The sequence below is a fragment of the Anomaloglossus baeobatrachus genome, chromosome 1 (genome assembly GCF_048569485.1).
Source record: "Anomaloglossus baeobatrachus isolate aAnoBae1 chromosome 1, aAnoBae1.hap1, whole genome shotgun sequence".
Taxonomy (NCBI): Eukaryota; Metazoa; Chordata; class Amphibia; order Anura; family Aromobatidae; genus Anomaloglossus; species Anomaloglossus baeobatrachus.
Genome location: NC_134353.1, coordinates 587,884,372 through 587,911,179, shown reverse-complemented (window position 1 = coordinate 587,911,179; position 26,808 = coordinate 587,884,372). Strand labels below are relative to the sequence as shown.

The following is a 26,808-nucleotide window of genomic DNA, read 5'->3' as shown; positions in this document are numbered from 1 at the left end:
CATGAAGCGTGATTCTGAGGACTGTGTTTCCCCTGTCCACCAATGGTGGTCAAGAAGTGGGCTCAGTCACCTCAGGTGGCTCAGCCCGGACCGTTATGTCAGTGGCTGATAGCTCCTCACTTAAGGTTTTGCGGTCCGCCCGGTTGTCCTTGGGCCAAGTCGGTATTGGGGCGGCAGCAGCTTCGTTCTCCTCAGCTTTACGGCAGTGCGGTTCTTTTGTACCTTCTCTGCTTGTCTGGAGGAGATGCATTCCCTCACAGGGACTCTATGCCCAAAACGGTTGCCTGAACTTCCAGACTTCAGTCTTTTCATCCTATGCCAGGTCTGCCATACTGGACACCGCACGGCGGTGGTCTTGGCTACTTTCCTCGCTATCCGCAGGCTCCTGTGGCTTCGGTAATGGAAAGCAGATGCCTCTATAGGGGTTCCTTGCTGGGCTCCCCTTTGGTGGGACCAGTCTCTTCGGAACCAACTGGATGAAATTCAGGAAGCTCTTGGCGGGGAGAGTTCTTCCTTGCCACAAACCTAAACCAGGGAACCTGTCCAGGACAGGAATCAGTTGAGGTTTTGGTGGCGTTCCTCCATCTGATCGTCCTCTAGCTCGACCTTGGTTCATAGAATCAAATAGCTTGAAGCTGCGTCTTCAAAAGACCGCAGGAGATGCTACCACGGAGTCAGCTTCCTCCGAGCTATCTAGCCACGCCAACCACCTCCTTGGTCGGTGGCAGGCTCTCTCCACTTGGCGACGTATGGTTCTACCACGTCTCCGTTCAGTGGGGGCGGGATCATATCTCCCATGGCTACAGGATGGATTTCTGTCCACCCGCCAAACAGATTTTTTTCTGTCACCTCCCGGCTCCAAGGCCGCCGCCTTCTCACAGGCCGTGGCATTTCTTGCAGGCCAATGGAGTAATTGTACCGGTTCTCGACTGGGAACGGTTCTGAGATTTTTGTTCAAATCTATTTCTAGTCCCCGAAGAGGGCGGTGCCTTCCGACCTAGATCTTTAGCTTTTTCAGCATGGTCAGGTGTGGCATTTTCACATGGAGCCTCGGTCTTGTTCCGTGTGTTTTTTTTTTCACCGGATCAATCAAGAACCCAAGGAGATTCCCTAGCAGCCATCGGCATCAGAGATGCTTTTCGGCAGGGGTCAATCGCAGTTTCACACCAGCGTTGACTACGTTTTGCCATCGGAGTGGTCCAATTCGTGGCTCTTCCCTTGGGGTTAGCCACGGCCCCTCGAGTATTCTCATTGGGGCTGCTGTGATTAAGGTCCTGCACCCCTAGGGATTGGCAGTGATCGTTTGCCCTGGACGGCCTTCTTCTCGGGGCTTCATCCAGTGCAGACTCTTAGCAGAGTACTTCGCTTACTCTCGCCACTCTAACCTATTCGGGTGGCTTGTCATTCTGTTCAAGTCCACTCTGACTTCGAACCAGAGGTTCTCAGGGACGCAATTCGAGACTCTGTCGGCTCTTGTGAAGCTGCTCTTAGTCGATCAGTAGTCCCTCCGCTGGCGGTCGACGTCGTTCTATCAGACACCAAATACTGGTGCTGGTCAGACGGTGGCGTCAATGGAAGCGATTCCTTGCCCAGTTTCTCCTGCGTCCTCTGAGACTGGATGTTTTCCGCTGTACACGCGAACTCCCTCCTTCCACGGGGTGGTGGCTTTGCCACTGACCAGGGGCTCGTTTTCAGTGGTGGTTTCGGCCACTCTGTCTCAGGGACGCTCCTTCCTGGCCCCGTCCCGGGTGATCCTCACCAGGGTGCTGGTCTTTCCGCCTTGGGAGCAGTATATCTCCACCGTGGAGCGCAGGGCGCTTGGACTCTGTCCGCATCAGCCCTCTGGATCAATAGGCTGGAAATCAGAGCTCTTTTTCTAGCTCTCTACGCCTTCACCATCTGTTGGCGGCTAGGCACATTCGAGTCCAGTCGGAAAACGTGACAGCGTTTTCCTACATCGACTTCCAGGGCGGGACACTCAGCCGCCTGGCAATCTTGGCGCCTCAACATTCTTCAGTGGACAAGGGACTCCTAGTCCACCGTATCCGCAGCCCACATCCTAGATGTCAAAACTGCGAGGCAGACTATTTCAGCTGTCCAACCGTGGTCCACAATCCTCAGGTTTTGCGGTAGACACACTGGCTCATGTTTGATCCCAGCTTCGTCTCTACCTCTTGCCCAGAGTCCTGCGCAAGATCAGTAAAGGGGGCCGTCGGGTCATTCTCTTACTCCAGACTGACCCAGGCAGGCTTGGTACCCTGACCTGCTCCTTTTGTCCGTTAGGTTGCCATGGCATCTTCCGGACCGTCCAGACCTTTTCTCAAAAGGTCCGTTTTTTCCGTCAGAATTCTGGATTCTCAGATTGACGGCGTAGCTATTGAGTCCTGGATCTTGGCGACTTCTGGTATCCTTCCTGAAGTCCTCTCCGCTATGACTCGAGCTCCAAAGTGTCCTTGGACCTTTTTAGCCTTGCCGACCTTCCTGTCCCTTCCACAGTCCGGTCTACAGCTAGGACTATCCCTCATTAAGGGACAGGTCTCGGCTCTGTCAGTATGTGCCAGCGGCGTATTGTCCGGCTGGCTCCAGTGCGCTCCTTTAAGGGCGCATCTCACATCATTCCGCCTTTCCGGCGGCCTATGGAGCCCTAGGACCTTAATCCGGTCCTCCCGGTTCCCGGAAACCCCCCTTTGCGCCTCTTAGGGAGGTTTCTTTGTTTCATATTTCACAGAAAGTAGTCTTTCTAGTGGCTATAATTTCCCGCCAGGGAGTTCTGGCGGCACTTTCTCTGAGTCACCCCCTTTTTTTGGTCTTTTGCATCAAGACAAGGTGGTCTCCGTCCGACTCCGGACTTTTTTCCCTAAGGTGGTTACAGCTTCCACCTTATCCGGGGCAATTTTCCTGCCTTCCTTTTGTCCGGCTCCTGTTCATCGCTTTGAGGAAGCGTTGCATATCCTGGATCTGGTGCGGGCGCCCCGGATCTATGTGTCTTGCACCGCCGTTATTAGGCGGTGCACCTCTCTCTAGTACTGACTGCTAGTCAGCGTAGCGGTCTCTCGGCATCTAAGCCGACCCTGGTTCGTTGGCTTAGGTCGGCCATTTCCGAGGCCTACAAGTGTACTCAAGTGCCTTCCCCGCCGGGGATTAGAGCACATTTGATCAGACCTGTCGGTGCCTTTTGGGCTTTCACGCCAGGCTACGGCTCAGTAGGTCTGTCAGACTGCAGCTCGAATTAGTCTGCATACTTTTTCGAAGCTCTATCCAAGGCATGCTCTTGCTTTGGCAGACGCGGGTTTGGGCAGACGCATCTTTCAGGCGTCTGTCGCCCATTTGTGAAGTTGGGTTTGCCTGCTTCTCAGTTGTCTGTTTATTCCCACCCATGGACTGCTTTTGAACGTCCCATGGTCTGGGTCTCCCATAGGAACGATAAAGAAAAAGAGAATTTTGTTACTTACCGTAAATTCTTTTTCTTATAGTTCCGTCATGGGAGACCCAGCACCCTCCCTATTGCCTGTTGGCAGGTTTCTTGTTCCGTGTGTCTTCACCGGCTGTTATTGTTGTAGACAGAGGTTCCGGTTCTTCCGGATTTTACTCTGCCTCTTCTTGTGGGTGGATGTCCTCCTTCAGCTTTTGCACTAAACTGGCTAGGACTGGCTAGCAGGGGGTGTATATGCTAGGAGGGAGGAGCTACACGTTTTGAGTGTAGTAACTTTGTGTGTCCTCCGGAGGCAGTAGCTATACACCCATGGTCTGGGTCTCCCATGACGGAACTATAAGAAAAAGAATTTACGGTAAGTAACAAAATTCTCTTTTTTTGTTAGATAAACTGATCCTTTGTTCTGCACACAAACCTCAACGTTCTTGACGGCACTCTCCATCTGGATAAAGGTCCACAAAAAATGAACATGCACTGTTAGACGGCTAATTTTAAGGGAATCTGTCGGCAGGTTTTTGCTATTTATTCTGAGAGCAGAATAGTATAGGGCATGAGAGCCTGATTCTAGGGCTATGTCACTTATTAGGCTGTTTTCAATAGAATCAGTGTTTTACCAGCTGGAGATTATCACTGCCTGACTACATCTGTGCAGAGCAGTCGGGCTAATAATAATAATAATTTTATTCATTTATATAGCGCTGTTAATTCCATAGCACTTTACATACATTGGCTAATCTGTATAACCACCACCACTGATTAGCAGCTTGCTTACAATACAGTGTACACAGCAAGCTTCCAGTCACAAGTGAAGGCGGGTTATTCACAGAGCAGAAGACTAAAGCGGGGTTTACACGCTACGATATCGTTAACGTATTATCGTCGGGGTCACGGTGTTTGTGATGCACATCCGACGACGTTAACGACATCGCAGCATGTGACACGTACAAGCGACCTTAGTCGATCGCAAAAGTGGCCAAAATCGTTCGCCACGGAGAGGTCGTCCTGAATCAAAAAATCGTTATTTGCTTATTAGCGATGTTGTTCCTCGTTTCTGCGGCAGCACACATCGCTGTGTGTGCCACCGCAGGAGCGACGAACATCTCTTTACCTGCCTCTACCAGCAATGCGGAAGGAAGAAGGTGGGCGGGATGTTATGTCCCGCTCATCTCCGCCCCTCCGCTTCTATTGGCCGGCCACTTAGTGACGTCGCTATGACGCCGAACGCACCTGCCCCTTGAGGGAGGTATTGTTCGGCCGTCACAGCGATGTCGCTGCACAGGTATGTGCGTGTGACACTGCCGTAGCGATAATGTTTGCTATGGCAGCGATCACACAATATCGCACGTACGACGGGGACGGGGGCTATCGCGCTCGACATTGCTAGCTGATGCTAGCGATGTCGCACTGTATAAACCCCGCTTAAGGGTACGTGCCCACGATCCACACACTCTGCGTCCTGGATGCAGCATGTCTTCCCTCCTGCAGAGACGTGAGAGTTGATCGCAGGAGAATACAGCTGCTCGTGCCCACCATCCGGGTTCGGGGCGCTGCGGACTTTCACTGTGTTCTCCCTGTGGTGAACAGTCGCCTCTCCTCATGCATAAACTGACATGAAAGCCATGCTGCCTGTCAGTTTACACTGCGGTGAAAAGAAACCCAGGGGGCATGAGATTTCTCTAAAATCCCATCCACTGTGCTTCTACAATGCAGTGTTTTGAACACACTTTGAACACTGCTATTCCTGATTGTGGGCACAGAGATCTGCCACATCAGTATCACACAAAACAGGTATTCTATGAAATAAAAGTAAAGAATCCGGAACTCTGTTTCTGGATTGCAGCTTCTATTAAAACCTAAACTACTTTCATCTTTAAAGTCATAATCATTGACATTTCGGTCATTAAAATCTTCTTCGGACGGCTTGTAGAAATAAGCTGATCCACACAGGACCCTATGTGGTCAAGTGTTACATGCCCAGGGGAGTTGTGCTCATTGTTCCTCACGAGTTAATGAGGAATGATGGAGTTGCAGTTCACTGCTCCGTGATCACACTGTGGTGATCAAAGGTAAAGACTGGGCACTCATCAATCTGCGTCCGAAAAATACAGATCTAAACAATTTACTACATTTCAATAGTTGTCCTCCTCCAGCAGTCACAATTTCCTAGGGTCACCCGAATCATCTCTGAGGAAGACACTAGACCTAGAAGAGATGGACAATAAGTTTCTCCAGAGGGTACTTGATCACTGCAGATACCGATGTCCCACATACCGGGATCCTAATAGGACTCGGAGCATTCATTCCGTACACGTATACCATCCCTGCACAACCTTCAGTATGAATTGGGGCCGATTGAAGGCTCTCGATAAAAAATCGCACCAACAAAAATTATCGAAATCTCGTAAGAAGGGCACTTTTCCTTGTGTGCAATGTATATAGAAAGGAGGATACCATTTACCATATGGGGAAAGGTATCCCTATCAAGGGCGATGTAATGTGCTATTCGAATGTCCTATTTTCTGTTAAATACTCATGTGGCACAATTTACATGGGAGAAACTACACAGTCAGTTAGAGATCATACCTCACAACCTAAGTCAGACATTAGGTGGGACGGATGTGCTGTACCCATCCCACATCATTTTCACGCATCCGGTCATACAATGGCACATTGGAGATTCCTGGTTTTGGAACAGATACCACATACTAGAAAGGGGGGGGACAGCGCAACAAACAACTTAAAATTAGCGAGACGTTTTAGATACATCTCCTGCAGACACTCGAAAGGTTTAAGCCACAGTTTTGATGTAACCAGCTTATGTTGTAATCCATCTTCTCTATGTCTAAATATTATGTGCAATGCTGTGTGTAATATTCTTGAAGTCTTAGTAAAATTTTACTTCTCTGCAAAACCAAAAAAGCAAAAATAATAATAATAATAGGCTGCGGGTTTGTGACTGTGCGTCTGCTAGTGTGAACAGTGCTCTATGCAAGCCACCAGTGTGCAGTTTTACCATCCAGCCATCACCTCCTCCATATTTGGAAGTGAGTGTGAATGGCTCCACCTGCACCTGTGTTGCCTCCACCTAGTGGGGGTTTAGCTGTATCCTGCTGGAGTAGTAGTCTTTTGGCCTGAGCAATATACAGCTGCAATTCCATCTTGCTGTAAGTAATTCTCTGCAAAACCAGTAGAATAACATACCCTATAAGATGGGATATTGGCTTATTTTATTTTAATTTATCCATATCATACTTCCTTCTATTTATATTCCAACTTTACTTATGTTCATCTTCTCTCCTTTCCATCTTGACAACCTTAAGCTATGTCTATCTTAGAGCACAACTCACCCGGATATATATATATATATATATATATATATATATATATATATATATATATATATATATATATATATATATATATATATATATATATATATATATATATATATATATATATATATTGGATTGCAATTTCTGTTCAACTCAAAACTACTTGTATCTGCAGAGAGTAATGGATGCTTTACTTTTGCCATAAATTGAGCTGTATCCTATCCAGCCATACAGAGTGAGATAGATAAGATTGATTAGATAGATAGTTTAAACTTTTTAGTTTTTTCTAACTTCTCACCCCCTGGGGGTGGTTATTTGTCCTTCCTCATTCTCTGGTCCTCTACCAGAGGCCTGGGAGTTTGAGGGTTCTGCGCAGGATCTTAGTTGTTCCCAGCACTGCGCTTTTCTGGACAGAGAGAGCTCAGATGTTGCTCCTGGAATCTGTTGCAGCCATTTTTCCAACTTGGGGTCACTGCTCCAAGTGCTCCTATCCCCACTGGAATCACTGTTACCTTCACCTTCCACATCTTCTCCAGTTGATCTTTAAGGCTCTAGTATTTCTCCAGTTTCTCATATTCCTTCTTTCTGATGTTACTGTCATTAGGCACTGCCAATTTATTATCATTGCTGTCTTCTGATCCTTGTCTCTACTATCACGATATCTGGTTGGTTATCTACCACTTGCTTATCCGTCCGGATTTTGAAGTCCCAGTGGATTTTAGCCCTTTCATTCCACCTGGATGTAGGGGGACTTACTTAGGGGTACTTTGCACGCTGAGACATTGCTAGCAATGCCGAGCGCGATAGTACCCGCCCCCGTCGCATATGCGATATCTTGTGATAGCTGCCGTAGCGAACATTATCGCTACAGCAGCTTCACACACACTTGCCTGCCCTGCGACGTTGCACTGGCCGGCGACCCGCCTCCTTCCTAAGCGGGCGGGTCGTGCGGCGTCACAGCAACGTCACACGGCAGGCGGCCAATAGAAGCGGAGGGGCGGAGATGAGCGTGGATTTAAAACATCCCGCCCACCTTCTTCCTTCCGCATTGCCGGTGGAGGCAGGTAAGGAGATGTTCCTCGCTGCTGCGGCTGTGTGCTGCCGCAGGAACGAGGAACAAGGAACAACATCGTATCTCCTATTGGTGCGACATTATGAAAATGACCGACGCTACACAGATCACCGATTTACGACGCTTTTGCGATCGTTTATCGGTGCATCTAGGCTTTACACGTTGCGACATCGTTACCGGCGCCGAATGTGCGTCACTTTCGATTTGACCCCAACGATATCGCAGTAGCGATGTCGCAACATACAAAGTACCCCTTAGCCCATACGCTGTACAGCTATTACTGTTTACAATTCCTGCTACTTAGGCAAGACCCCTAACACTATAATGCCTACCTCAATAAACATGAGTGTCACGAACAAAGAGTCTTGCCGGCTCAGGATTAACAAGGTTCCCGTCAGATGTTGAGGAACCAGGACAACCTGATGATAAATGGGCTACTGGAACAAACCATACATGGACAAGGCAAAAGAACATGGATCAGATAGATAAGAGATAATCTCTCTCTAGATAGATAGATAGATAGATAGATAGATAGAGATAGAGATATCTATCTATCTATATATCTATATCTATAATATTTCAGCTGGGTATTCTATGAAAAAACTACAATAGGTAGCCTAATACGTGATCCATCACTGTAATCAGTCTTGCTTGCCCTACATTATGCTTCTCTCAGATTATATAGCAGAAACCTGCTGACAGATTCCCTGTAATATTTTGGCAATCTTTGTCTGAATGGCAATACCATGTGATCCGGATAAGTTCTGTAACCTCATCAGGTCTAAGATCTTCTTTTTATGTATGCAGTTTGCATGTGAGATCTGCTGGAAATCTATTTGATAAAGGCTATAACTCGGAGTGTGATATAGCATAACTAAGTACCCTCTGTGACGACCGTTCATTAATGTAAATTTTGGCAGCCTGATCGTAAAGCACCACTCTAGTGTTTTTGTTTTGGGGTTTGTTTGTTTTTTTCACCTCTGGACTGGTGCTTTAAATCTAAGTCCCCTGCCCCCTGTCATATAATTACCGCAGCGCTATCTTGGGACAGTAACTGGTCGAAAGTCAGAATGTGTGTCACAAGCTCCCAATGCATGGCTATGCGAGCCAGAATGAGGCTTTCATAGAGTTGTATTGATTTGCCACCTCTGATACCTCAGTAAACACTAGATCTGCCGGCAGGTTACAAATCAACGGAGTGGCGGCGATAGAAGATTAAAACAGTGGAAGGTGAGTATATGATGAGGGTCAGAGGACTGGTATTTAAAGCCACTCCAGTGGTGCAATATAAAAAAAACTAAAATACTGGAGCTCTGCTTTTAAGTTTATGGAATCTGGGCCAAAATGATTCATGACTGACCTGGTGAGTTAATATCTTTTTATTGTAGCAGTCTATAATTGTGTCTGGCTACTGTTCTCTCATTAGTTATGACTTGCTTATAATTTATATCTGGAATTTGTGGTAATTCAGGAAGAATGCAGTTGAGTAAATGATGGTCTTGGAGCTGCCAAGCTTTACTGACTTCTTAATTTATGATTTTTCCTTCCATTTGCCTGTACATATCTAGTTCCTCTCTCCAGCACTCCCACAAATCTGCTGTGTAACAATGTCCACCTTCCTTGCTAGGTTTTACAGAACTTCACCTCTGTTCATCTGTCCAATGTTGAGCTGAAGCATATGGGCCAGCAAGTAATGGGCAGTTACCCTGTGCACTTTCACCTATGTGGGGATGTCGATGAAACTGGAGGCTATGATCGGGGAACCTATGTGGAAGGCCTATCTATTCACCACAGCTTTTCCAGATGTGTCACTGTCCATGCGACAAATGGCTTATTGGTATGTATACCTCTAGGAATTTGCATCTAATTAGCTTAGAGGGGATGCCTTCTCATTCCTACACTACCAATGTCCATTGGATGCCGTCTGTCAAGTTATTAAACTTTATTAGAGATTGGGGTATATCTTAATATTCTTAAAGAAGCACTCAATCTAAATGTTTTATTCTCTTTAATATATTGTAAAAATCATTTTCTATGGCACTGTGTACGTATACTTGCTCATTTTGCCCTTTTACCCAGTTAATTCTTCTTTTTATCTCTACTCAACTCTATGTAGAAACAGGAAGTCACTTTTTTCCTACATGAGTTATCCCCCTCTTCAACTCCTAACCAAGCTCCTCCCCTGGCCAGGGAATTTTGCAGTGATGACTCGTGCAAAAAGAGAATTCCTGTTTCTAAATAGATCTTAGAAGGATTCAGCTAGTCTGTTTTTAATCATCATGTGATGTCATAGACCTAATGGAAAAGAAGAATTAACTGGTAAGAAACACAAAATGATCAATTGTGCTGTAATTACACAGTGCTTTTTAATGTTAACCCCTTCACGACCGGCCGATTTTTTTTTTTTTTTTGTTTTTTTTCGCCATTCTTTTTCTGAGAGATTTAACTTTTTTATTTTTCAGTCAATATGGTCATGTGAGGGCTCATTTTTTGCGGAACGAGCTGTACTTTTAGATGAAACCATCAGTTTTACCATATAGTGTACTGGAAAACGGCAAAAAAATTCCAAATGCAGAAAAATTGCAAAAAAAGTGCGATAGCACTATGGTTTTTGAGATCTTTTATTCACGGTGTTCACTATATGGTAAAACTGATGTGTGGGTGTGATGCCTCAGGTCAGTGCGAGTTCGTAGTCACCAAACATGTATAGGTTAACTTTTATATAAGGGGTTAAAAAAAATCGAAGTTTGTCTGAAAAAAGTGGCGCATGTTTTACGCCATATTCCGTGACCCGTAGCGGTCTCATTTTTCGGGATCTATGGCTCAGTGACGGCTTATTTTTTGCGCCTCGAGCTGATATTTTTAACGGTACCATTTTTGCGCAGATGCTACGTTTTGATCGCCTCTTATTGCATTTTGCGCAAAAGTTGTGGCGTCAAAAGTCGTTTTGGTGTTTGGAATTTTTTTGCCGCTACGCCGTATACTGATCAGATTAATTGATTTTATATTTTGATAGATCGGGCGTTTCTGAACGCGGTGATGCCAAAAGTGTGTATATTTTTTTTATTTTTTTAACCCTTTAATTTTCAATGGGGCGAATGGGGGGTGATTTGAACTTTTAGGTTTTTTTTTTTTTTTTTTTTTTATTTTTACTAGTCCCCCTAGGGGGCTATTGTGATCAGCAATCCGATCGCTCTGCACGATCTGCTGATCACAGCTACACAGCTGTAAACAGCAGATACGCTCTCTTTCTCGTTTGCTGTGCCGCTGGCACAGCGAAAGTGAAAGCAAGTCATGTGTAGTACAGGAGTCATCACATGACCCTGTGCTACCGTGACAACTATCGGAAGTCACATGATTGCGTCACGTGACTTCCGGTATCGGGCGGTAAGTAAAAGTTTACCGCGATCGTGCTTATAATGGCGCTGTCACGTATTGACAGCGCCATTTAAGGGGTTAATCGGCATGAGCAGATAACGATTCTGCTCGTGCGTAGCAGGCACACATCTCAGCTGTGAAAATCAGCTGAGATGTGCGCCGATCGCGGCATGATGCTGCCGGCAGACCGCGGGCAGTAACATTATGACATTTAGGACGTAATTTTACTGCCCGCGGTCGTTAAGGGGTTAATGCAATATATTTAGACAATAAAAACTTTGATGGGAATGCTTCTTTAACCCCATGGATGACTGTTAATAAGGAGATTATTACATAGATAGCTTGCAGTTTTTCCACTTCTGAATGCTAAATCTGTCTATTTATGCCTTTGTGCAGCCTCCGTTTAATAATGTTAATCGGGTAGATGTGCCTGGAAAATTGCAGACCTCCTTTTGTAATATGCCATATTTGGTGTCAATTCGCTTTCCCAAACATTGCATACAAGTGGGAAAAAAAATGCTTTTCTATCAAAAGAACTTTAAGAACCTGGTTTAACATCCCAGTAAACACAGAATTATTTTTCAGAAGCAGAACTTGCCAAGTTGTGAAACTATTGCAAAAGCTTTACTAAGATAAACATCAGACATTCAATTTTCTCTGCCAAACTATCCAGTAACGTCTTGGAACATAAAGACCTGGAAGACAAACTGCTTGGCAGTCAAAGGGTTATACCTAGTTTCAGACTTGGGGCTATCAGTTACAGATTTGATGGGGGGGGGGAGATTTGATCTTGCCCTGAGGCAGGAATTAGATGGGAAGGAGGTGACGTGGGGTCAGCAGCACCGCGCTTGCGCAGAACGAAGGTGGCCGAGGGGGAAAGCGCGGTCCCGCGATTATGGGCGGTTGCTTGGTAATAAACATCACAGCACCGCCCATAATCTAAAGCCTGCGCGCACGTCACCAGCGGTGACACTGGGCACAGTGCTTATCCACGAGAGATAGGCACTGGGCATGCGCGGGGACCTGTGGAGCAGTGGGCGGCGTCCACAAGTATGGAAATCATCGATGGGGGACGGCCTAAAGCGGCAGGAGGCAGAATAACGGCCATCAGGCAGCCCGCCCCCGTGTCCCATTTACAGAATCTGAATACAAAAAGGTACCACTTTATAAAGTCTTTATCTTGGTCAGAAAGGGGGCACAATAATAACGGACCTTTCTAGAATGCAGCCCAGGAGCTGCAGAGGGGGAATCTTTTAGGTTTTGGGCGAAATTCCTGCTGACAGGTTCCCTTTTAAGGGACAAGTGATGCTGCTTATTGAAACCCCTACATACACATGAGGTTGTCTTTTGACCCTGTGTGGCCAACTTAACGGAAATGTACCTACAGTTTAAATCAGGCTTTTGTTTAAAAAAAAAAAAATAAATAAATAAAAAAATACTTAAAGTATATTTTTAAAAAAACGTAGCCATGTGTTCTTAAACACATCACAATCTGTATTCTAAAACCATGGGCGGGGGAGTCAAGACCTTAATTTTCATACAGGCCATGAGGGCTATGCTAGACCCATACTGTGTGTTGTGGATTTAAAGGGAACCTGTCAGGTCCGATATGCACCCAGAGCCACAAGTAGTTCTGGGTGCATATTGCTAATCCCTGCCTAACCGTCTCTGTATACACTAGCATAGATAATGAGATCTTTAGAAAAAGGATTTCTAAAGATTCTTTAGGATATGCTAATAAGGCCAGCATCCCCTTAGCATGTTAGTACGCACCTGTGGGCATGCTAATGAATGCGCAGCGATAGAGGCATGGTCGTGCTCACTTTCTGTTGCCATCCCTGGTTTTCGGCTCATTGCACACCATCAGACCGTCCCCGGACGTCCGGTCATGCGCACTACACTAGTTGGAAGCCAGGACACGTACACCTGGCTTCATAGTGCGCTTGACTGGACGTCCGGGACTTCTGATCATGTGCACTGAGCCGAAATCCAACAATTGGTGCAGTGGCAGCAGAGAGCGGTGAGATCGACCATCCCTGATGCTGTGCATTCATTAGCATGTTAGCACGCCCACAGGGTAATTTTGGAGGGAAGGGGAGCATAGTTGTGACATTGCCTACTGTGATTGGTGGATCATGTGTTATCAGCTGTTACATGTCACTGCCATCCTGCCTCTGATGATAATGACGCTGCTGAAAATAAAGGCAGTAAGAGTCTAACATAGTCCCAGTGGCCACACTACAATACAGATTGTAATATGAATAAAGAACATTCGCAAAATGAAAGCGGTGAAAAAAGGTAACAAACTTAACTTAAACAATAGGTCTTTTACTGATGATGGATACCCTGTATTAGAAACTGAAACTGGTCACTGATCGATTGGACAAGTGGGTTGTGCATGTTGGTTATTAACATTGTGATTAACTATTTCTTGGATTAGGAGTTGACACTAATTTACTGCCATATTTTGTGCAGATAAAGGACACAATTGGCTATGACACACTAGGGCATTGTTTCTTTCTGGAGGATGGTATAGAACAAAGGAATACTCTGTTTCACAACCTTGGACTTGTAACCAAGCCAGGCACTTTATTACCCACAGACCGAAATAATAGTGTGTGCACAGCTATGAGGGATAAAGTATATGGAAACTACGTTCCTAATCCAGCCACGGACTGCATGTAAGTATTTGGCGGTGAAACAATCTATTTTCATGTCAACTTATTACACTTTGTGGAAATACTTAAAAGATGGATCTAAGCTAATCTGTCACCAGGTTTTTGCTATCTTGTCTGAGAGCAGCATAATAGAGGAAAAGAAACCCTGGATCCAACGATGTGTCACAACTGCTTCACCCAGTAAATTATCGGAGTTCTTGGCTGTAAGATGAAGTGGAGCTCAAAGCTGTCCCTGCCCACATCAGGCTCTCTGTGTACATTGTCTATTGACTGTGAGCTGCTTATCATGGGAGGGGGCGTGGTCAGTCTAGCAGTCTGAGCTCCAGACCTGGCAGTGATAATCAACTGGTGCTAAAACCTTCATTATAAATAAACCGCACACAGTGTGATAAGAGACACCTCACTGAATTGTATTTTAACCTTATACAGCATGCTGTCCTCAGATTGCATAGCAAATACCTGCTGACAGATTCCATTTAAGTTCTGTTTTGTAGTGCTAAAAACCTTACCCCTGCAGGCCTTGTACATGAAGTGTGTATTAGTATGAATAGTGTTCTCCGCTCTTTAGGAATTGCATTTTCTGTGCATATTAGGTGCGTGTCAGATCACACCACTATTGACAATTGATTGTGTCTGTGGGCAGCTTGCCTGTCATCGACCGAAATTAAGGAGTAGGTATGTAGGACTTCAAAATGTCAGCTTTGTTCTATAGGAACAAAGTACTGTCAGATGGGTCTGGAGACCTCTTGCCCAGCACAGTCTTGATAGTAACCCTGCTGTAAGATACTCCCTTTGTAACCAAGCAGTCCAGACTGCATGCTGACTGTAAACTTCTTTAATTAAAGGGGGTGTCCACTACTCCAGACAATCCCTTCTTATTACATGGGCAAAATGTAATGATTGAGAACAGCTATGCTCTCCTCCGGTGCAGGCACTATTCCAGCAGTGTTGGCGCATTGTCACACGAGCCCTGCAGCCATTCATTGGCCTCCGTTTTATTCTCGCCTCCTTCGGACAAAACAGACATCAAGAGGAAAGCAGCAGCTCACTCTTTCTGGGTGTCTGATGTTTGACGACAGTGAAGTGGCCATTGATTGTCACGTGAGCCCTGCAGCCAATATTGTGGGGGAGGGCTTTATAGCTGCCCTTTCTTTATCGTTCCTATGGGAGACCCAGACCATGGGTGTATAGCTACTGCCTCCGGAGGACACACAAAAGTTACTACACTCAAAACGTGTAGCTCCTCCCTCCTAGAATATACACCCCCTGCTAGCCAGTCCTAGCCAGTTTCATGCTTTGTGTTTCAGGAGGATCACACACACATGCATTCTCTGATTTTGATTTTTGATTTTTCCTTTTGGACAAAGATTTGGAAGGAAAGCGGGTCCAGTCTGGACTCCCGGCATGTCCCTTCACACCCCACTGCGGGGCTGCTGTTAAGGTTGATTTCAGGGCTGTATCCCTTTCATGCCGCGCTCCTTCACCATCCCATGCTGGGGCTCTGGCTTGAAGTCGGAGCCAACACGGTTCTCACTGCTTTGCAGGAGACCGGTCTCCATCCGCAGCCCTTTTGCAGGACCCTGCTGGACGGAGCTATCACCCCCCAGGACCCTGGCAACCTGCGTCTCACAAGCTAAGTATATGAGACGTTATTACCACAGAAAGTGGTCTTTCCAAGGGTCCTTTATGTTTATTTATTGGGGGAATGTGTTTTATGTTTGGTGTTAACATTTCCGGCCGGTTCTCCAGTTTTCACTGGAGAACCGCGCCGATGGTGCCTGCACGTCGGCCGCATGTTTTACTCTAGGCCCCGGCTTCGCCTGGGGCCTAGTTTCGGTTTCCACTGTCTCTGCATGTCAGTCATGCAGAGAGGCAGTGTAGCTCCGCCCAGCGGCTGTGCAGCACAAGCGAAGGGACACTCCTCATTGAGGAAAGATTCCCCTCCCCTGGCTACCTCACTGACAGAATCCTTTTGCCGCTCTCAGAGTAGGCCCCGCCCCCTCTCCTCGCTCCGGTCGCCATGTTCTCAGCGTTCTCTGTGCCTGTATGGGCACAGAGATTCCACAGTGTGACAAGTGGGGACCTGGGCTGAGGGACCAGGGGGCACAGACATGTCTGTTTAAACGATTGGCAGCCACAACTCCGGTTGTGCAGCTGCTTGTTTTATCGGTTTATATATGCTGGGGGGCCAGTCTTGACAGAGCCCCCACTCTGCAGCATGTCTCACAGAGCAGGGCTGCAGGTTGTTTTTATTATGCACTGCAGGTAGTCTCGTACGGCTGTACCGAGCTCATAACCATGGTGGCCCCTCAGCTTGGAGGCAAAGCCGAATGATTGCTAATTAGTGGCCCCCTCCATCTGCTCCGGTTTCGGTGGCTGACCCCTGAGGGAATCCCTCTGAGACTGGATGTTTTCCGCTGTACAGGGGTGGTGGCTTTGCCACTGACCAGGGGCTCGTTTTCAGTGGTGGTTTCCGGCCACTCTGTCTCAGGGACGCTCCTTCCTGGCCCCGTCCCGGGTGATCCTCACCAGGGTGCTGGTCTTCCGCCTTGGGAGCAGTATATCTCCACCGTGGAGCGCAGGGCGCTTGGACTCTGTCCGCATCAGCCCTCTGGATCAATAGGCTGGAAATCAGAGCTCTTTTTCTAGCTCTCTACGCCTTCACCATCTGTTGGCGGCTAGGCACATTCGAGTCCAGTCGGAAAACGTGACAGCGTTTTCCTACATCGACTTCCAGGGCGGGACACTCAGCCGCCTGGCAATCTTGGCGCCTCAACATTCTTCAGTGGACAAGGGACTCCTAGTCCACCGTATCCGCAGCCCACATCCTAGATGTCAAAACTGCGAGGCAGACTATTTCAGCTGTCCAACCGTGGTCCACAATCCTCAGGTTTTGCGGTAGACACACTGGCTCATGTTTGATCCCAGCTTCGTCTCTACCTCTTGCCCAGAGTCCTGCGCAAGATCAGTAAAGGGGGCCGTCGGGTCATTCTCTTACTCCAGACTGACCCAGGCAGGCTTGGTACCCTGACCTGCTCCTTTTGTCCGTTAGGTTGCCATGGCATCTTCCGGACCGTCCAGACCTTTTCTCAAAAGGTCCGTTTTTTTCCGTCAGAATTCTGGATTCTCAGATTGACGGCGTAGCTATTGAGTCCTGGATCTTGGCGACTTCTGGTATCCTTCCTGAAGTCATCTCCGCTATGACTCGAGCTCCAAAGTGTCCTTGGACCTTTTTAGCCGACCCTCCTGTCCCTTCCACAGTCCGGTCTACAGCTAGGACTATCCCTCATTAAGGGACAGGTCTTGGCTCTGTCAGTATGTGCCAGCGGCGTATCGTCCGGCTGGCTCCAGTGCGCTCCTTTAAGGGCGCATCTCACATCATTCCGCCTTTCCGGCGGCCTATGGAGCCCTAGGACCTTAATCCGGTCCTCCCGGTTCCCGGAAACCCCCCTTTGCGCCTCTTAGGGAGGTTTCTTTGTTTCATATTTCACAGAAAGTAGTCTTTCTAGTGGCTATAATTTCCCGCCAGGGAGTTCTGGCGGCACTTTCTCTGAGTCACCCCCTTTTTTTGGTCTTTTGCATCAAGACAAGGTGGTCTCCGTCCGACTCCGGACTTTTTTCCCTAAGGTGGTTACAGCTTCCACCTTATCCGGGGCAATTTTCCTGCCTTCCTTTTGTCCGGCTCCTGTTCATCGCTTTGAGGAAGCGTTGCATATCCTGGATCTGGTGCGGGCGCCCCGGATCTATGTGTCTTGCACCGCCGTTATTAGGCGGTGCACCTCTCTTTAGTACTGACTGCTAGTCAGCGTAGCGGTCTCTCGGCATCTAAGCCGACCCTGGTTCGTTGGCTTAGGTCGGCCATTTCCGAGGCCTACAAGTGTACTCAAGTGCCTTCCCCGCCGGGGATTAGAGCACATTTGATCAGACCTGTCGGTGCCTTTTGGGCTTTCACGCCAGGCTACGGCTCAGTAGGTCTGTCAGACTGCAGCTCGAATTAGTCTGCATACTTTTTCGAAGCTCTATCCAAGGCATGCTCTTGCTTTGGCAGACGCGGGTTTGGGCAGACGCATCTTTCAGGCGTCTGTCGCCCATTTGTGAAGTTAGGTTTGCCTGCTTCTCAGTTGTCTGTTTATTCCCACCCATGGACTGCTTTTGAACGTCCCATGGTCTGGGTCTCCCATAGGAACGATAAAGAAAGAGAATTTTGTTACTTACCGTAAATTCTTTTTCTTATAGTTCCGTCATGGGAGACCCAGCACCCTCCCTATTGCCTGTTGGCAGGTTTCTTGTTCCGTGTGTCTTCACCGGCTGTTATTGTTGTAGACAGAGGTTCCGGTTCTTCCGGATTTTACTCTGCCTCTTCTTGTGGGTGGATGTCCTCCTTCAGCTTTTGCACTAAACTGGCTAGGACTGGCTAGCAGGGGGTGTATATGCTAGGAGGGAGGAGCTACACGTTTTGAGTGTAGTAACTTTGTGTGTCCTCCGGAGGCAGTAGCTATACACCCATGGTCTGGGTCTCCCATGACGGAACTATAAGAAAAAGAATTTACGGTAAGTAACAAAATTCTCTTTTTTACATGAGGGGAATCTAGTGTTTGGAGAAGGGCTTTCCGAGTAGTGGACAGCTCCTTTTAATTAAATGGCTATTTGCAGGAAATGGCTGGCCCAGAAGACCACTTTGTTCTGTTTCTGATGACTAATAATCCAATTTTCAGCCCTTTTTATAAACCATATAGGAAAATTGTTTCCCTAAACTTAACACCTTTTTTATGCTTCCATCCTACCCCATGCTTTCACTTTTCTCTATTGTTTATAGCAAGAATGTGACATTCAGACCTTTTTGGCCCTTGACGGTTTTCCTTTTTTGTTCAATGTAACTTATTAGTTTGGGGACAAAGTAAAGTGACCTCAAGGATGACATGGCTATGTCTCATTACTTTCTCATTACTTTCTGTCATTCAAGGACACGACTCGGCTATGGGGGTGGATAAACTGTTCTAATTAGTTTTCAATGTATTTATATACAGTGTGTCCACCCATATTCTGTCCACCGCCATTAACTTGAGAACGGCGGCAGCTATAGGCATAGAAGTGGTGTCTAGGTATAGTAAAGTAGCCATGCGCTACGCAATGAAACCACCTATAGTGCCACCTGGTGGAAAACAACGGAGTTAGCATTTTTATTGAGAAAACGAAACGAGAGAGGAAAAAAAGTGAATTACAAAGTTGTAGGGCATCGTCAATTCAATATGACTCGACACCTTGCATACAGAAATGCTATGATATGAAACCCATGACCCCCCCCCCCCCCCCCCAAAAAAAAACATTGAATGCTGGTCACGCATATGGCGCTCATTTAACTTTGATGCTCAAAGTGGCCACCGTCAGCTGCAATGCACATCTGGACTCTGGACAGCATACTGTATCTTGCTGCACGTTGTGCAATATGGTAGGTAACACGTTTGCACACGCATCTGTGATACGTCGTCGTAGGTCCTGCAATGTTGGTGGAGGGTCCCATACACCTGCTGTTTGATGTGACCTCACAGAAAGAAGTCCAATGGGGTCAGGTCAGGTGAGCATGGAGGCCACTCCACACAGCCACCATACCCAATGATTTGTAGGAAGGTCTCCATGAGGTATCGCTTCATGTCCGCAGCCTTGTGAGTTTTACACGTTCTAATCATAGCATTTCTGTATGCAAGGTGTCAATTCGTATTGAATTGATGATGCCCTACAACTTGGTAATTCACTTTTTTTTTTCTCTAGCTCGTTCCGTTTTCGAAATAAAAATGCTAACTCCGTTGTTTTCCACCAGGTGGCGCTATAGGTGGTTTCATTGCGTAGCACATGGCTACTTTACTATACCTAGACACCACTTCTATGCCTATAGATGCCGCCGTTCTCAAGTGGCGGTGGACAGGATATGGGTGGACACACTGTATTCTGTTTCTTGCATTTTTGTTATCTACAATAAGCAATTAAGCATTGTAGAGACTTAGTTGCGGCACTCACCCGATTTAAAGTTTAAAAATATCAATGGACTTTATTACAATCGGGTGAGTGCAGACGTTAATCTTCTCCATTTTGCTTTTTCTCGATTGTCTATATCTTAGAGATACCTTTTTGTTGTGCTGATTTCTATTCTGTACTGTGTGTTGTTGTTGTTTGTTGTTTGTTGTTTGTTGTTTGTTGTTTGTTGTTTGTTGTTTGTTGTTTGTTTGTTTTTTTTTTTTTTTTTTTTTTTTTTTAACCTACTTTTATTGTTTTTAGGGCAGTATCAACCTTCTGGATTGCAAATCCTAACAACAACATGATAAGTAATGCAGCAGGTGGCTCTCAGGCAAGTCTTACAATTACTACTGGTACTTTAATGCCTAGATTAAAAACGCGCAAATGTTATAATGAATCTTAGACATGTTACTCAGATTTCAAACCTAAATTTTCCAGTTCTGTAATTGCCGTAAGAGTTAAATGACTGATACGGGTCCAACATCTATGACCCCCATTAGTGTCCAGAATAAATCAGTCGGAATGCTAATAAAAATCGAGGGGCAACCGCTAATGGGACACCAGACCTGCTGTAGAACCAGTTCTGATCAGTGAGAGTTTGGGCAGATTTATTAGCGATGGCCTGTATCATATTGGTATGTGGTGATTTTTTTTTTTACATGTATAATGCGTTTTATTTTCAGGATGCAGGGATCTGGTATGTGTTTCACAAGTCTTCAACCGGAGAATCGCACGGGCTCTATCCAGATACCAAATCGGAGCTCACGCCTCTTGGTATATTTTACAATAACAGAGTCCATTCTAACTTTAAGGTACCCACCATCTCATGCTGAACGTTGTGGACCAAAAAATATATTTTACACACTGTTGTTTTTTTGCTTTCAAGAAATTGGGTCTTTTCTCATAGACAATGGTGTTTTTAGAACAGCAATATAGACCATCATGGGACCGACGGTTATGTCATCTAATTGATGATTGATTGAATTGAGAATGTGTTAAGCTTTTGGTCCTTTTGGGCTCCCCTGAGCATTTTCTAGGTGGCCGTGTAGACCGTGTCTGCTGGCGGTGAGCAACATGCAGCCAGCCGTTATTGGCTTTGAGCCTAAGCATTTTGCCCCAATGTCTGTAAAGATAGTCATGACTTAAAGTGTTGGTACGCTTGAAATTGTTGCAGAAAATGAAGTATTTCTCCCTAAAAGTTATTGCAGTTACAAATCATTTGTCATACACCTGTTTATTTCCTTTGTGTGTATTGGAACAACACAAAAAAAGGCTAATTAGACATTTCATACAAACCTTCACCCCCCCCCAAAAAAAAAGAAAAAAAACGTAAAAATGGTCCAGACAAAATTAATGGCACCTTTCCAAAATTGTAGGTAAATAACTATTTCAAGCATGTGATGCTTGTTCAATCTCACCTGTGGCAAGTAACCGGTGTGGGTAATATGAAAATCACTCCTGAAACCAGAAAATGATCTGAATGGGAAGGTAAAAGGGCAAAACCACGCTGCCGTTGAAGAATCGCTGATCCAAGGATGGTAAATTGTTGTTTTTGTGTTTTTTTTTTTTTTTGTTTTTTTTTTTTTTTTGTCAACGCGCTTCTGACAATCACTCTCCTTCGTCCGGACAAAAAAAGAATTTCAATATAATTTTTTTTTTTTTTTTTTTTGTCCTGATGAAGAAGATTGATTCTCAGGATTGTGTTGACAACAAAAAAAAAAATAAAATCACCAATTCACCATCTTGAGATCAGTTGTTCTTCAATGGCAGCATGGTTTTCCCTTTTTTCTTCCCACTCAGGTCATCTTCTTCAGGGGTGCTGCAGCAGCCGCTTACATACTTTACTAGTAGTTGTGACTCTCTCAAAACTACTCAAGGTAAGCCATGCAACCAAGACTAAAGGGTACTTTACACGCTGTGATATCGGTACCGATATCGCTAGCGAGCGTACCCGCCCCCGTCGGTTGTGCAGCACTGGCAAATCGCTGCCCGTGGCGCACAACATCGCTAACACCTGTCACACGGACTTACCTTCCCTGCAACGTCGCTCTGGCCGGCGAACCGCCTCCTTTCTAAGGGGGCAGTTCATGCAGCGTCACAGCGACGTCAAACGGCAGCTGTCCAATAGCAGAGGAAGGGCGGAGAGGAGCGGTCGGAACATGCCGCCCACCTTCTTTCTCCTCATTGCCGGTGGACGCAGGTAAGGAGATGTTCGTCGTTCCTGCGGTGTCACACATAGCGATGTGTGCTGCCGCAGGAACGACGCCCAACATAGTACCTGCAGCAGCAACGATATTAAGGAAATGAACGACGTGTCAACGAGCAACGATTTTTCACGTTTTTGCGCTCGTTGATCGCCGCTCATTGGTGTCACACGCTGCGATGACGCCAACTGCGCCGGATGTGCGTCACTAACGATGTGACCCCGACGATATATCGTTAGCGATGTCGCAGCGTGTAAAGCAACCTTAACCCTCCTTGTTTTTCCAGGTAAGACTATTTGTGCTCCTTGTCTTTCCAGTTGTCCCCTAACCTGAAACCATCTAAAAAGGGGAGAAGTTGCTCAATCTTTACATTGTGTGTCTGTGTGTGCCACATAGAAAGAGGAGACTAGAACTGTCTGAGACCTTGGGAGCCAAAATTGTTGTAACTGAGGGTGTTGATATTTTTCAAGTCCATCTCCAGAGATCTTAATGTTGCTTGCAGATCATGAACAAAGAAAGCCCATCAAGAAGTTTACAATCCATAACACTGTAGTTAATATCCCTGGACGTGTACGGCAAAGAAAATCGATGAAAGGTTGCAACGCAAGATAGTCCAGATGGTGAATAAACAACCCCGATCAAATTCTGAAAAAAATTAAGCTGTCCTACAGGGTCAGGATACATAAATGTCTCCGCAAACTATAAATCAACATTTGAATGAAATGAAATGCTATAGCAGGAAATCCAGATTGATGCAGATATAAAAAAGACTGCAGTTTTGTCAAAATGTACACGAGTAAGCCAAAAGCCTTCTGGGAAAGGGTCTTGTGGAAAGATGAGACCAAGATGGATCTTTTTTTGTTTTTTTTTTTTTTTTTTTTTTCTTTTTTTGGTACAACACATCATTTTACCGTGTACCGAAAATGGATTGAGGCCTACAAAGAAAAGAACACCGTGCATACAGTCAAATATGGTGGAGAGGTTCAAAGATGTTTTGGGTTGTTTTGCTGCCTCTGGCACTGGGTGCCTGAACTGTGTGCACAGCATAATGAAATCTGAAGATTACAAAAGGATTTTGGGTCGCAATTTAGAGCCTAGTGTCAGAGAGCTGGGTTTGTGTCCCAAGTCATGGGTCTTCCCGCAGAACAATGACCCCAAACCTATCGTATTTTTCGGACCATAAGACGCACTTTTTTCCCCCCAAATGTTGGGGGAAAGTTGGGGGTGCGTCTTATGGTCTGACTATAGGGCTGCGGCCGGGAATGAGGGTGCTGCGGTGGAGCGGGTCATCGGGGGCACGAGCAGGCTGTAGCAGCCTGCTGTGACCACTTGGGCCCGCTCATTACATATACACGCCCATCTCTCAGCGCAGAAGCCGGCGCTGACAGGTGGGCGGGAGGACGAGCAGGGACGCGAGCATAGTAAAGAGCCGGCCCGCATGATCACCCCTGGCAATTACAGCCTGGAGTGATCATGTGCGGCTGTATTCACTGCTCCCCGCGCATCATCATCAGTGCGGGGTGCAGTGGATCAGTACACTCACCCGTCCCCATGTGTAGAGCTGTCCCCCCTGCAGCACACAATGTCTTCCTGTCTGTGCCGGTCAGCTGATCTGTGCTGGTCAACTGATCGGCACAGACAGGAAGACATCGCGTGCTGCAGGGGAACGGCTCCACACACACAGGTCAGCGGCGCAGAGGGGAAGATGATCGGTGCTTCAGGGAGTGAGGAAAAGGTGAGTATAAATGTTTATTATTTTTTTTTCTCTGTGCTATATGATACAGGCCATATACCAGGATGGGAGTATATGAGCAGGATGGGAGTATATGAGCAGGATGGGAGTATATGAGCAGGATGGGAGTATATGAGCAGGATGGGGGTATAGGAGCAGGATGTGGGTATATGAGCAGGATGGGGGTATATGAGCAGGATGGGGGTATATGAGCAGGATGGGGGTATATGAGCAGGATGGGGGTATATGAGCAGGATGGGGGTATATGAGCAGGATGGGGGTATATGAGCAGGATGGGGGTATATGAGCAGGATGGGGGTATATGAGCAGGATGGATGGGGGGTATATGAGCAGGATGGATGGGGGGTATATGAGCAGGATGGATGGGGGGTATATGAACTGGATGGGGGGTATATGAACTGGATGGGGGGTATATGAACTGGATGGGGGTATATGAACTGGATGGGGGTATATGAGCAGGATGGGGGTTTATAGCAGGATCATATACAAGGCAGGAGGATCATTACCAGGATGGGGTGCCTTAGTAGAGAATTTGGGGTCATTACCCCTATAACAGTGTCAGCAGCAGATCCTCTCCCCATAAGTGTGTCATGACCACATTTTTCTGCTTAAAGTTTTATTTTCCTATTTTCCTCCTCTAAAACCAGGGTGTGTCTTATAGTCCGAAAAATACGGTACTTCAAAAAGCACCAAAAAAATGGATGGAAACCAAGTGCTGGAGAGTTCTGAAGAAGCAGCAATGTGTGTGGATCTAAATCCCATTGAACACCTATTGAGAGCTCTTAAAATTGCTGTTGGGAGAAGGCCCCTGCATATGAGAGACCTGGAACAGTTTGCAAAAGAAGAGTGGTCCAAAATTCCAGTTGAGAGGTGTAAGAAGCTTGGTTATAGGAAGCAATTGATTTCAGTTATTTATTCCAAAGGGTGTGCAACCAAATATTAAGTTGAGGGTGCCAACAATCGTCTGGCCTATTCTGGGGGGGGGGGGGTTTCTGTGAAATTATGTCCTATTTGCTGTTTGTTTGGGTTTTTTTTTCTGTTGTTCCAATACACACATAAGAAATAACCGTGCATGATAAAACGTGTACCTGCAATGATTTTCTTAATTTTCTGGAACAATTTCAAGGGTGCAAACACTTTTGGCTATGACTGTAAAACTCCTTCAGGCCCTGTGCACATGCTGTGGTTTTTGACGCGTTTTTTTTCTTCTTCTTCTAAATCTGCATCAAAATCTGCATGCTTTCCGTGCAGTTTTGCTGTAGATTTTGATGCAGAAAAAATTTTGGACCATATCAATTATTGGTCTGGCTTAGTAGCATTTCTCACCCATTGACTGCAATGTTATTCTGAAAAAAACACTGAAAAACGACAGGTGTATTTCAGTTTTCGCTTTTCTGTACCTGTAAACTTTCTTGGCTGTTCAATAAATGAATTTAAAAAAAACTAAATAAAAACTGAGGAATATTCACATTATCAAATATTTTTCCTCTCTCTCTTATTGTAGGCTGGTTTGTTTATCGATAAAGGTGTGAAAACTACAAATGCAAGTGCCGAAGACCCGAGGGAATATCTGTGCTTGGATAATAATGCCAGGTAATATCCGGTTTCATCATCTAAGGGTAGGATTCCACTTGTGAGAGACTCGCACGTATGTTGCATCTCCCGGGACTGCCTGTCTCTCTCCAGATAGGAGCGGGTCAGCTGCATGTATGTCTATGCAGCTGAGACGCTCCCGTCGGGAAAGAGGCAGGCCATCCTGGGAGATGCGATGCGAGATATACGCGAGTCTCTCGCAAGTGGAATCCTACCCTAATACTCAGGTTTTCGGTAGTTCTAAATCTCTTATCACCTCATTGAAAACGTCAAGAAGTGAAAAGAGATTAAGGTATAAAATGCCTTTTATTGGATGGATAAATAGATATTAGGTTTTATATGTAACTAGCTGTACTACCCGGCTTCGCTGGGGTTAATAACTGTTGTTAACAAAATAGAATGTATTAACAAATTTATTCTGCACACAAAAACCACAAAACAAATAGATAGAAATGTAATTATTAAAAAACAAAAACTAAGCTAATAGAAGCATTTCACAACATATATTTCAACACCACAGATATTCCACACAGATTTAACTAAATTGGCCAAGTAATGTGCTCCGTATGTCTTTTTACAGGTCTGTCCCTTTCCCCGTCTGCCTGTCTCTGTCTGTCTCTTTTTTTGTCTGTCTCTATCTCTCTGTTTATTTCCCCATCTGTCTCTTTCTAGGTCTGTCTCTTTCCCCGTCTGTCTCCCTGTCTCTTTGTCTGTGTCTTTTCCTGCCTGTCTCTTTCCCTGTCTGCCTGTCTGTGTGTCTCTTTCCTTGTCTGTCTCTATTTCTCGGTCTCTTTCCCCGTCTGTCTCTATCAAAGTCTGTGTCTTTCCCCATCTATCTTTGTCTGTCTCTCTGGCTGTCTCCTCCTTGCCTGTCTGCCTATCTCTTTCTGTCTGCATGTCTGTCTCTTTCCCCGTCTGTCTGTCGCTTTCTATCTGTCTCCCCACTGACCTCTTATTACCTCACATATAAGCTTCTTATACTATGAATGTCTTTTGTTCCTATAGCAACCAATCACAGCTCCTACTAATAACCTCTAGTTCCAGGCTCCATTTACTTTAATGGAGGCATGTTTTTTGGAGAATAACTATAAAGCGCGGGGTTAAATTTTCCTGTCAAAACATAGTCTACGATGTTCCCTGGGTCACATGAGGTGTCTGTGCAAAATTTCGTGATTGTAAATGCGACGGTGCGGATATACTTTTCGTTTCACTTTTTCCCCATTATGTAGATAGGGGCAAAATTGATTGGTAAATTGGAACGCGCAGGGTTAAAATTTCGCCTCACAACATAGCCTATGACGCTCTCTGGGTCCAGATGTGTGAGTGTGCAAAATTTTGTGGCTGTAGCTGCGA

General features: G+C 45.9%; 1 protein-coding gene across 1 annotated transcript in view; it reads left to right on the top strand.

The window, feature by feature from the left end:
- The window catches only part of CEMIP2 (cell migration inducing hyaluronidase 2), a 130,595-nt gene that overhangs the window by 57,503 nt on the left and 46,284 nt on the right, over positions 1-26,808 (top strand). Inside the window, exons 8-12 of the mRNA XM_075317937.1 lie at positions 9,465-9,674; positions 13,691-13,896; positions 20,167-20,236; positions 20,589-20,717; positions 25,367-25,455. Of these exons, the coding sequence (XP_075174052.1) occupies positions 9,465-9,674; positions 13,691-13,896; positions 20,167-20,236; positions 20,589-20,717; positions 25,367-25,455 (704 nt within the window). The remainder of the gene's footprint in view (positions 1-9,464; positions 9,675-13,690; positions 13,897-20,166; positions 20,237-20,588; positions 20,718-25,366; positions 25,456-26,808) is intronic.